We start from the raw sequence: 12,940 nt of genomic DNA, 5'->3' as shown, positions 1-12,940 counted from the left end.
TTTGATGGTTATTTTTATCTAGACTCTATTAAGTCTTAATTATGTAGCATTTCCAGGGTTGGGGAAGAAGGTCTAGGAGCTGATGGCCTATTTAATTTGTCTTATTAAAACCCAGATGCCTTTTCAGAGTTATAGTGAATATAGCCCATCACCCATACTGAGTGTTTACTAGCCCTTAGCTGGTAAGGGTCTTTTCTTTCTTAGCAGTAAAGTTTAATAACACTCATTCCCAGTGCTCAATCACAAAAGATGTTTTTTTCTGGCTAAGTTCTATGGATATGATTTGGTAACTGCTTCCCTGAGAGCATTCTTAAATGACATTAAAATTGGACAACGATAGCATACAATTTAACCTTTTCTTATCTGGTACATTTTGAAATAGACTTTCTATATTCTCTATTAATAAACATTCTAAATATTAGCACACATGTACGGCATTTTTGTCCAAAAGGGTAATATATATATTTTTCAGGATATTAAATGCTTCTGTATCCTTATTGCATGTATATAATTATCCCTTTGGATGGGATGGCTACTATCTAATTATAAATGCGTTGTGCTTTTTAAAAATTGTTTTAAAAGTCTCCAATTTGGCTTCAGTGAATTACATAGGAAAGAAGTCACAGGAAAGCCGTGAAGCAGTCTTTAAGAGTCAGGCAGCTGCTAGGTTGACTTGCCACTCTTTCAATAGATTATGGCCAATGAGTCCAGATGGATTTAAACAGTGTATTAGTCATGGCACAGCAGGCATCATGAGCTTCATGTTCTGACTGGTTCCCCCTTTCCCTGAAGTCTTGTGGGGACAATTTGTGTTTGGTACTTGTCAGGAAACAAATCTGCCCTCTGAATAGGAGAGAGACACTATCTCTAGCTTCTAAGGAAGTTTGCAAACATCCTTGAAAAGATTGCCAGACAAAAGGTGTCATGAGGTGTCTATAACCACAGTAGAGAATTACCTTCCAATTAGAAAGCAAGCTGATTTGGCTTTTTATGGGAACTATGAGGCATTCAGAAATGTAATTCTTTTTTCTACCCACCCTAACAACAGCACCTCCACCTAAAATAGAATTGTCCGCAGTTTATCTAAAAATGTAAACAGCTAGTATCACTAAAGTTCCTAAAATTAATTAAGCTTCTGAAATTAAAATTTAAGATAATCTTTTAAAACAAGATGAAAGTCAAAATACAAATGAATGAAACTTCTAAGTACAGTCTTGGATAAACAGATGAGCTTTATTTGTGATTGTGTTTCATAAGAGAATCAGCAAATAATGTATCTACTTTCATAATGTTTAATATAAATTCTATTTTATATTTTTAAACTGAAAGCTTTAAAAATGATTTTTAGGAAATTTTTTGTTTAAATAAATTAACCTCTAATAATGAGCCTTTTCTGATTTTGTGTAGTATATTAGGGTTCAGGCAATCTGAAATTCTTGAACAACTATCTGAATTTAAGTTTATTTAGAATAAACTTTCTATTGCTGAGTTATTTCAATCACACAGTATTCTATACTACAAAGATTCATTAAAGAATTTATAAAGAAAAAGTTCCATGTGGTTAGAACAGTGTATGTCTGAAGATTTTTGGTTGTAGTAGATAAGTCTTTTTCTATTTGCTAAAGACTTGCATAAAGCTCTCCAGCCCTAACAGAATAATTTCTTTTCAGAATCTCTAGGGCTTCGTAGTAAAGTTCTGAGGAAAATTGAAGAGCTCAGGACAAAGGTGAAAACCCTGTCTTCTGAAATTCCTGATGAATTTATATGTCCAATAACTAGAGAGCTTATGAAAGATCCTGTCATCGCATCAGGTATGTGTGATGCTATTATATGTTTCAAAGCATATTATATACTAAATAAATAATGTAGACAGTTCACAGAAGTTTGCTTTAATGTGGAAGATTTTCAAAATTCTGGTTTTATTTATCATAAGTAGTTTTTTTCTTTTAAAAATTCTTTAGATCTGAGGTGAACTATTGAACATTATATATTCTTAATGGAAAAATTGGAGCAGGTTTAGATAAGGTTAGAGACAAAAGGAATAAGTTTTACAAGCCTCACTTAAACTTGTGAAATATGTATTTAGTTACTAAAATGTAAAGTTAAAATACTGTTTTTTAGGATAGATTGTTGACGTCTATAATGTTTATTTTATCATGAATTGAAACAATCTTACATAAATAAGAATGTAAAGATTATAAAATTACATCATTCCACATTAATTTCTAACCTGTCAATAAACACATACCTACTGTACATAGTTGTAATCAGTGTATCTATATTGTATTGATTTTTAACTTTTAAGAGTGTTACATACATTTCTAAATGACTTAGTCTACATAATTTTCATTTTTAATAACTTTATTCCATTGTGACTCCATGCTACAATTTGACTCTCCTACTATTTGGTGTATATATATGTTTGAAAAGCTTTATATTGTAAATAGCATTGCTATTTACACTGATACCTTGGTACTCCTTTTATTTTGTTGCTATCATTACTTAGGGGTATTTTCGCAGCATATTTGCCCCAAAGCAGAATTAACCAGAGAATATTTTATGAGCATTAAAAAGAACAAATTTGATAGTTAATATTGACTTGAAATTACACTGTTTTCTAGAAAAAAAAAGTTTAGTATGTTACCAGGAATTTATTTAAGCGTACCTGTTTTTCCACAGTTTTGTGATCATTGAATTTTTTTTCCTATTTTTTAAAATTGAAGCATAGTCAGCTTACAGTGTTGTGTCAATTTCTGGTGTACAGCATATTTCAGTCATACATGTACATACATATAGTCCTTTCCCTGTTCATTTTATTATAGGTTACTACAAGATATTGAATATAATTCCCTGTGCTGTACAGTATAAACTTGTTGTGTATCTGTTTTTCATATAGTAGTTAGTATCTGCAAATTTTGAACTCCTAATTTATCCTTTCCCACCTCCTTACCCCACTGGTAACCTAAGTTTGTTTTCTATGTCTGTGAGTGTGTTTCTGTTTTGTAAATAAGTTCATTTGTGTCATTTTTTTTTTAGATTCCGCATGTAAGCGCTATCATATCGTATTTTTCTTTCTCTTTCTGGCTTCACTTAGAATGACAATCTCTAGGTCCACCCATGTTTCTGCAAATAGCATTATTTTATTCTTTTTTATGGCTGAGTACTATTCCGTTGTATAAATATACTACAACTTCCTTATCCAGTCATCTGTCAGTGGACATTTAAGTTGTTTCCATGTCTTGGCTATTGTAAATAGTGCTGCTATGAACATTGGGGTGCATGTATCTTTTCGAATTAGTTCTCTCCAGATATATATGCCCAGGAGTGGGATTGCTGGACCATATGGTAAGTCTGTTTTTAGTTTTTTAGGGTTTTTTTTTTGTGTATATATTTTTTATTGAAATATAGTCAGTTTACAATGTTGCAATTTCTGGCATACAGCATAATGCTTCAGTCATACATGAACGTACATATATTCGTTTTCATATTCTTTTTCACTATAATTTACTACCACATAATGAATATAATTCCCTGCGCTATACAGTGTGAACTTATTATTTATCTATTTTGTATATATTGGTTAGTATCTGCAAATCTTGAACTCCCAGTTTATCTCTTCCCACCCCTGTCCCCCACTGGTAAACGTGAGTTTGTTTTCTGTATCTGTGAGTGTGTTTCTGGTTTGTAAATAAGTTCATTTGTCTTCATTTTTTTTAGATTCGACATATAAGTGATATCATATGGTATTTTTCTTTTTCTTTCTGGCTTACTTCATTTAGAAGACAATCTCCAGGTTCACCCATGCTGCTGCAAATGGCACTATTTTATTTTTTATGGCTGAGTAGTATTCCATTGTATAAATATACCACAACTTCTTTTTCCAGTCATCTGTCGATGGGCATTTAGGTTGTTTCCATGTCTTGGCTATTGTAAATAGTGCTGCTGTGAACACTGGGGTGCATGTATCTTTTTGAATTAAGGTTCCCTCTGGATATATGCCCAGGAGTGGGATAGCTGGATCATACGGTAAGTCTATTTTTAGTCATTTGAGGAATCTCCATACTGTTTTCCATACTGGCTGCACCAAACTACATTCCCACCAAGAATGTAGGGGGGTTCCCTTTTTTCCACACCCTCTCCAGCACTTATTGTTTGTGGACTTTTGAATGATGGCCATTCTGAACAGTGTGAAATGATACCTCATTGTGATTTTGATTTGCATTTCTCTGATAATTAGCAGTATTGCGCATTTTTTCATGTGCCTATTGACCATTTGTATGTCTTCATTGGAGAATTACTTGTTTAGGTCTTATGCCCATTTTTGGATTAGGTTGGTTTTATTTTTTTGTTATGAAGTTTTATGAGCTGTTTATATATTCTGGAAATTAAGCTCTTTTCAGTCTCATCTTTTGCAAATATTTTATCCCATTCTGTAGGTTGTCTTTTTGTTTTGCTTATGGTTTCCTTTGCTGTGCAAAAGCTTGTAAGTTTAATTAGGTCCCATTTGTTTATTTTTGCTCTTATTTCCATTGCCTGGGTAGACTGCCCTAGGAGAACATTGCTGAGATTTATGTCAGAGAATGTTTTGCCTATGTTTTCTTCTAGGAGATTTATCATGTCTTATATTTAAGTCTTTTAAGCCATTTTGAGTTTATTTTTGTGTATGGTGTGAGGGAGTGTTCTGATTGATTTACGCTGTTGTCCAGTTTTCCCAACACCATTTGCTGAAGAGACTGACTTTTCTCCATTGTATATTCTTTCCTCCTTTGTTGAAGAATAATTGACCATAAGTCTGTTGATTTATTTCTGGTCTCTCTATTCTGTTCCATTGATCTGTGTCTTTTTTTATGCCAATACCATGCTATTTTGATTACTGTAGCTCTGTAGTATTGTTTGAAGTCTGGGAGGGTGTCACTCCTCCAGATTTGTTCTTGGGATATCTTTCCATTTCTTTAAGTCATCTTTAATTTCCTTAATTAGTGTTTTGTAGTTCTCCATATATGTCTTTCACCACCTTACTCAGATTTATTCCTAAGTATTTTATTGTTTTTGGATGCAATTTTAAAAGGGATTGCTTCTCTGCTTTCTTTTCCTGCTATTTGTTAGTGTAATCCATAAAGATTTTAGAATCACTTTCTCAGTTTTTACAGAAGAGTGTGCCAGAGATTTTTCAGTGTGTGTGTGTGTTTTGCAAAAAAATAAAATAACAGAATTTGCCATTGTAAGCATTTTTAAGTGTACAGTAGTATTAACAGTATGCACATTTTTGTGTGAGAGATCTCTAGAACTTTTTCATCTTGCAGAATTGAAATTCTGTATCCATTGAACAACTCCCCAGACCCTAGTAACTGCAGTCTACTTTCTGTGTCAGTGAATTTGACTAGTTTAGATACCTCATTTTAAGTGGAATCATGCAGTGTTTTTTTTTTGTTTTTTTTTTTTTGTGGCTGGCTTATTTCACTCAGCATAATGTCTTCAAGGTTTGTCAAGGTTGCTGCAAATGGAAGGATTTCCTTCTTAAGGCTGGATTACATATAGTCCATTGTATGACTATACCCTGTTTTGTTTAGCCATTCATCCATTGATGGACACTTGGGTTGCTTCTACTTCTTGGCTATTGTGAATAATGCTGCTGTGAATATGGGTGTGCAGATATCTCTTCACAGGAAAGATCCTGTTTTCAATTCTTTTGGATGTATGCTCAGAGGTGGAATTGCTGGATCCTGCGGTAATTAATTTTTTGAGGAACCACCATACTGTTTTTTTGTAGCAGCTGTACCTTACGTTACTGCCAGCAGTGTACAAGGGATCCAGTTTTTCTACACCCTCACCAGCACTTGTTATTTTCTTTTGTTTTGTTTTGATGGTGGCCATCCTAATGGGTGTGATCTGATATCTCATTGCATTTCTGATTTGCATTTTCCTAATGATTTGTGGTGTTGAGCATCTTTTCATATGCTTATTGGCATTTATTTGTATATCTTCTTTAAAGAAATGTCTGTTCAAGTCCTTTGCCCACTTAAAAAGCCAGGCTATTTTTGTTGTTGAGTCCTAGAAATTGTTATTTTAGGCATTAACTTACCACATATATGGTTTGCAAATATTTTCTCTGTAGTTTGCCTTTTCATTCTGTTGTTTTGTTTGCTGTGCAGAAGGTTTTAAGGACACAGCCCTCAGTGTCCACAGCTTCCAAAAGAATTCTAGAAAGTTCCAAAAAGCAAAACTTGAATTTGCTGCACACTGACAACTATTTACATAGCATTTACACTGTATGCACAACTATTTACATTGTATTAGGTATTATATATAATCTAGAGATGATTTAAAGTATATGAGAGGATGTGCATAAAAGTTATCCAGAAATACTATGCCATTGTATGTAAGGGACTTGAGCATCTGTGGATTTTGGTTCCAGGGCCCCCCCATAAATGCCAATCTCCTGTAGATACGTAGGGACAACTACAGTCCCATTTGTCTGTTTTTACTTTTATTGCCTGTGCTTTTGGTGTCATATCCAAGGCACAGGAATTTGAAATAATTGCCAAATTCAATGTCATGGAGCTTTCGCCTATGCTTTCTTCTTGGAGGTTTATAGTTTCAAGTCTTATACTTGGTTCTTTAATCCATTTTGAGTTGATTTTTTTGTCTATGGTTAAAGTAAGGATCCAACTTCATTCTTCTGCATGTGGATATCTAGTTTTCCCAGCAATGTATGTTGAAGAGAATATTTAGTGGACATTTGAAAAATGTGCAGTCTTTCCCCATTATGTAATCTTGGCACCTTTGTTGAAGATCATTTGACCATATGTGTGAGGGTGTGTTTCTGGGCTCTCTATTCTGTTCCATTGATGTATGTGTTTGTGTTTATGCTAGTACCACACTTTTTATTACTGTAGCTCTGTAATGTGTTTTGGGATCAGGAAGTATGAAGCCTCTAGCTTTGTTCTTTCTCGGGGTTGTTTTGGGTCTTTAGGGTCCCTTGATATTCCATATGAATTTTAGGATGGATTTTTCTGTTTTGCAGAAAATGCCATTGGGATTTTGATAGAGATAGCATTGATTCTGTAGATCACTTAAACTGTACAGACAATATAGCATTATTAACTCTTCCAGTCCATGAATATAGGATGTCTTTCCACTTATTTGTGTTCTGTAGATTGCAGTATAAAAGGTTGCCAGGATTTTGGTGTTTCAATCTATAGATCAATTTGGTATTGACAGCTCCAATGCATAAATAACGATATAGGTTTTTATTTAGGTCTTCTTTATGGTCTTGTAGCAGTGTCTGTAGGTTTTGCACATATTTTGCTAATATTATGCCTATGTATTTTTCATTTTTTATAACAAATTTGTAAATACTACTTTTTAAAATTTCAATTTCCAATGCTTGATATTTCACACTGGATTGTGTAAAATTGACTTTGTTTTGTGATTTGCTTAGTTTATGGGAAAAAAGCTATTATTACTAATAGATTCTTTGACTTGCCTTTTTTTAGATTCTACATATAAGTGAAAACATACAGCATTTATTTTTCTGACTTACTTCACTAAGCAAAATACCCTCCAGCTCCATCCAGTGCGAATGCCAAAATTTCATTTTTTATGACTGAGTAGTATTCTATTTTATGTGTGTGTGCCCATTTTTAATTGAGTTGTTTGTTTTGTTGATATTGAGTTGTATGAGCTGATTATATACGTTGGATATTAACCCCTTACTAGTCATGATTTGCAAATATTTTCTTACATTCTGTAGGTTGTCTTTTTGTTGATGGTTTCCTTTGCTGTGCAAAAACCTTTTAAATTTAATTGTCTCATTTGTTTATTTTGGCTTTTATCTCTTTTGCCTTAGGAGACATATCCAAAAAATATTGCTATGATTTATGTCAGGGAGTGTTCTATCTTTTTCTTTTAGGAGTTTTGTGGTTTTAGGCCTTACATTTAGGTCTTTAAACCATTTTGAGTTTATTTTTGTATGTGGTGAGAGAAAATGTTCTGTTTCATTATACTACATGTAGCTGTTCAGTCTTCCCAGCACCACTTATTGAAGAGACTGCCTTTTTCCCATTATATATATTCTTGCCTCCTTTGTCATAGGTTAATTGACTGTAAGTGCATGGATTTATTTCTGGGCTCTCTGCTCTGCTCCACTGATCAGTGTATCTGTCTTTGTACCAGTACCATACTGTATTGATCACTGTAGGTTTGTAGTATAATCTAAAGTCAGGGAGCATGATACCTCCAGCTCTATTCTTCTATGATTTCCTAAGTGTTCCCTCTCTATTTTCTGAGTTTGTATTATTATTGCTATTTTTTCCCTTAAATGTTGGGTAGAACTTATCAGTGAAGTTTTTTGTAGGATTTTTTAACCAGAAATTTAGTTATGAATTCAAACCTCAATTTTTAATAGGTTCATTCCTAAGGTTAGATTTGTGTGTTGTCTCTTGGAGGTTTACATTTCTTATCACCTTAAAATATCTTGTTGGCATCATTTAATGTATTTTGTCTTGAAATTTGTCTCATTCATTTTTATCTTGGCTGTCTTGTTTTTTAAATAGCTGCATTAAATAGCTGTATTTCAGTCTATTTAAAAAAACATAACTGTACTTTTCTTGACTTTTCAGTATGTGAAAATCCAAGATGTAATCAGCATTCAGACTTAACATTAATCAGAAGCACATTTTCATTGAACTCCTAAATTGATTCAGAAAGTATGTCTATTTTGGGTCTAGTAGTGTCTTTCATTAAGTATCATGTTTGTATGATTTGTTCATTCTCATGTGACTGTACTACAGTTTATCCATTCTACTGTTGGTAGTCATTGTTGACTATTATAAACAGCACTGCCAGGAACCTTTAATCACTTTTTTTCTCTTGTGAACATACATATGCATTTCTTTTGGGTATATTCCTAGGAGTGGCTGTACATAGTTATCCAGGTTGGTTGAATCAGTTTACACTTCCACCAGCAGTGAATGAGAATTCTGGTTGCCCATAGCCTTACTAATATTTAAGTACTGCCTGTGTTTGTTTTTCATTTTCTTCTAGTTGCTCCACTGGCAGCATATTACAACCAGGGTGTTGACATTGATGCAATCCACAAATCTTGTTTAGATTTCTTCGAGGTTGTGTGTATTTAGTTCTATACAGTTTTGTCCCTTTTGGAAGGCTGAGTATCAACCACCCGTCAAGACAAAATAGCTCCAAACTCACAAGGACAGGCCCCCCGCCCATTGCTTTTTTTATAACTACATCCATCACCTGCCTTGTCTTCCCCCTCCATCCCAGTCTGTCCTCTGGCTCTAGAATTTTGTCATTTCAAAAATATGACGTGGATGGAATTATACAGTAAATAACCTCTTGGGATTAGTTTTTCTTTTTTGCTTAGCATAATCCGTGGGGAGTCACCATCCATTCATTTATTTTTAGCCTTCCTGTGTTCCTTTTGGAAGTGTTCCCTGTGGAAAAGATGCAGTTGAATAAATTTTTTTTAATCAGTCCTATCTGTAATAGAATTGAATGAATTCATTTGTGTTTTCTTCTAACTCCTTTCCCCCTCTTCTTTCCTGAACTGATTACATGTCTTTTTTGGCTTCTTTTCCCCCTGGTGTTTTGGAAGGCCTGTATCTTACACCTGTTGGATTAACTGCCTCAGAAAAATGTCCCAGATCTGGTTCTGCCTGTACTTCAGTGTCCCTACACATTTTAACACATACGTCCTTTTAAATTGTGAATGTGCAGCGACACAGAAGTGAGCATTCTGACAACATGGAGGCCCTGTGCTCTGCTGTGTCTTCACATATTTTCTATCCATTTATAATTTTATTCTGTGACAAATGGGATGATACATACTTTTTAAAAAATTGCTTTTCCTTAATATATCAGATAGTATTCCTTGTCAGTATATTCACAACTACATTCTCAGCTGCTAGACGAATTTCATTGTATGGATGTGCCATAAGTTACCTTACTCTGTTAAGACGTTTCTCCAAGTGATTCTGTAGAAAAAAATCCTCAGTCATACAGTATATTCTGGTACACTTGTTTAAACATTCCTGTCAGATAAATTTATATTTATAATTTTCAGTTTTAATTATGCTTATCTCTTTTTAAATATTGTCCAATTTTTGTCCATTTAGACCTCCAGATAAATTTTAGAATCATTTTGTTAGTTATTTAAAAAAAAAAGCTCACATTTTGATTAGAATTACAGAAAATCTAAAAACTAAATGTGAATTTGGGGTTGGAGTGAGGAGTAGGAATGACAGCTTTGCACTAGGCAGACTTTCCATCTGTTCTTGTCTTTTAGGTCTATTGTGAACATTTAAATGTTAATTCATTTATATTGCTTTTTAGAAAAATAGGTGTTCATACTGAAATTTTTCATTTCACAATTGTAAAAACCTAGTAAACCCTATCTGACTACTTTGATTTTTCTCTAAAGCCTTCAGTGTTTTATCTCAGTGATGTATATAGAGAACATACTCTTAGACAATTTCTCTCTGTTATGTATTTTTACTCCTCTTGTTTAGGGTACACTGCTTTTTGAATGGAATTCTGTACCTTTATCAATTCTGGAAAACTTTCAGCTGTTCTCATTCTGTACACTTTATCTCTTGAGCTTTCCTTGGGAATTTTCTCAGACATGCCTACCAGTCATCTACTCTGCATTGTCCTAACACTGTTTAACCTTCACTTTTGAGATTTTTTTTTCAAAATGTCGACTCATTTTTGGAAATCTGATTTAGCATGTAGATTAAGAGGCATAGGTTCTGGAACCAGACTGCTTGTGTTTAAACCCCAGCTCTGTCACTCCCTACTTGTGTGACCTTGGAAATTTGTTCAGCCCATGCATCAATTTCTTAGTAAGCTTGTGCAGATTATATAAGGAAATATAAGTAACAGTGCCCTGGGACGTCTTGATACAGTTAGCTGTAGGAATATTAAATATTTCTTTTTCATGGTACATTGTCTCATAGACTCATTCTCATTTTAGAAATACTCACAAGTTGTATCTCTTTTCATTTTCTGAGGTTTGTGGGATCCTAATCCTGTTCTTTGTCTTCTGTCATTCAGTCAGTTATTACCTGTGGAAGTCCAGTGTGGGAAGAGGGCATATCACTCCAAAGGGCTGGGCTGACTTTGTCCGTTTTTCAGGACAGCAGGTGGTCAGCAGTGGGCTTACAGCTTGGAGAAGAGATGTATTATTAATTCAGAGCCCAGGCCCATGAGCTAATATTTTCCATTTGAACTTTTCACTAGGGCAAAGCCATTCAAACCTGTAAGTCAGCACTCCCTGTTAAAAGATAATTCTTTTTAGTCACCACTTCTGAATATAATGTAGCAGGAACTTTGGGGATTTACTTAATCTTCTTTATTACCGGAAATAGAAGTGTATAGGATGAATAAATCTTATAAATAAGTATTGTTACTTTGGTATCTTACCAGAACTTAATGATCTGAATATAATAACAGTTCTGAGGTAGTATCTTTTGAATACAGATAATTAAATATTGTTTACTTTCTAGTGCTATCTGGTACAGCTCTTGATTTGTCAACTCAGTAATAATCTTGGTTTACAGCAAGAGTCAGATGGTACTGTTTGGGTGAAAATTTTTTAAATCTTTAGGTCAATTAAAAATGAAAACAAACAAGTTAATACTGAATGTAATGTGCACTATATATTTTCTTTCAAAACTTGTCAATTTTTTCCCCTAGTGTTACATGTTTCATTTCAAATGTTATAGTAAACCTCAGGCATGAATTTTTTAAAGAAACCCCAAATTGTTTGTTAGTGGTAATTGTGGTAGTTACAATGGTTCATTCACACTTGACAGGCCATGTGTGTGGGGGTGGGGACGTGGTCTTTGCTTTGTAACGTTGATATCCCATTTACTGCTTTGGGATGGACTTCGGTAGAATTCTTGCTTCCTCTGTCAAACATACTCCCTGAAACATTGGATTGTCACCAGTAGGATCACTACTTTATAATACCACAGAAACTGATGCTAAACTTTAGGGTAAACTGACCAGTGTGACTGACTTTCCTGTGGCTGGAAACCTGCACCTCCCTAGAGTGAAGGGGTTGACATTTTATTCACTGCTACCACCCCCAGGCAGGCAAGGAAAAATGATTCATATAAAGAAAGTCAATTGGAGGTAATGAAATACTATATGATGATAATATTCTCTAACATTGTAGATATAACACAACTATTAAAAATGGAGACTAGAAAATATAATTTTTCATTCATTAACTGATTCAAGCCTGTTTGAAACTTAGACACTGGAGGAGAGAAAAATACTAGCTAATTTGAATATTACTTACAGTAAGGAACCAACAGACACAAATAGTATTCTTGGTCTCTTTTTAAAAAGATACTAGTGTAAAGGTAAACCAGTAGAACCAAATACAAACCTCCCTAAGTATCAAGATGGAGGAAGCCAGCTCCTAAAAGAATTTATATGTGATTTATCATAAAAATATTAGAACTATTACCAAACACACTGGTAATAATTAATAAACAATTTGGCTTATCTCATCTTTAAAGATGAAAGATTTGAGGTCAGCTACCAAAGCACAGTACTGCCTAAAACAAGGATTCAGAAAGGTTAGAAATAAAAGGATAGACAAAAATGAGACAGTTGCAACTAACTATAGGTTATATATACTTGCCTGCAAAAATAGAATTCAGACCAAAGAACATTTTTTAATGACACAGGATACTATATAGTAATACTGAAGACCACAGTTCTCAGTGAGAATAACCATTATTAGCTATGCAGTTCTAAATACGGCAATGACTTTCAGAAAGCAGAAACTACAGACAATGTAAGGAGAAATACAGCACAGTAACAGACTTGATTATACCTCAGTCCAAAATGTAATACACCTTTTAAAACACATATTGGACATTCATAATATCAACCATATTTAGCACCA

The 12,940-nt window shown here is 33.9% G+C and overlaps 1 protein-coding gene across 5 annotated transcripts in view; it reads left to right on the top strand.

The window, feature by feature from the left end:
• Nucleotides 1-12,940, top strand: part of WDSUB1 (WD repeat, sterile alpha motif and U-box domain containing 1) — a 57,428-nt gene that overhangs the window by 36,567 nt on the left and 7,921 nt on the right. For all 5 annotated transcript variants that reach the window (XM_064484821.1, XM_064484820.1, XM_010985590.3 and 2 more), the window contains one exon: nucleotides 1,671-1,811. In XM_064484821.1, coding sequence (XP_064340891.1) covers nucleotides 1,671-1,811 — 141 coding nt within the window. The remainder of the gene's footprint in view (nucleotides 1-1,670; nucleotides 1,812-12,940) is intronic.

Source organism: Camelus dromedarius, chromosome 4, assembly GCF_036321535.1.
Source record: "Camelus dromedarius isolate mCamDro1 chromosome 4, mCamDro1.pat, whole genome shotgun sequence".
NCBI classification, from domain to species: Eukaryota; Metazoa; Chordata; class Mammalia; order Artiodactyla; family Camelidae; genus Camelus; species Camelus dromedarius.
Note: the sequence above shows the minus strand (reverse complement) of the source record. Positions and strands in the feature narration are given on the sequence as shown.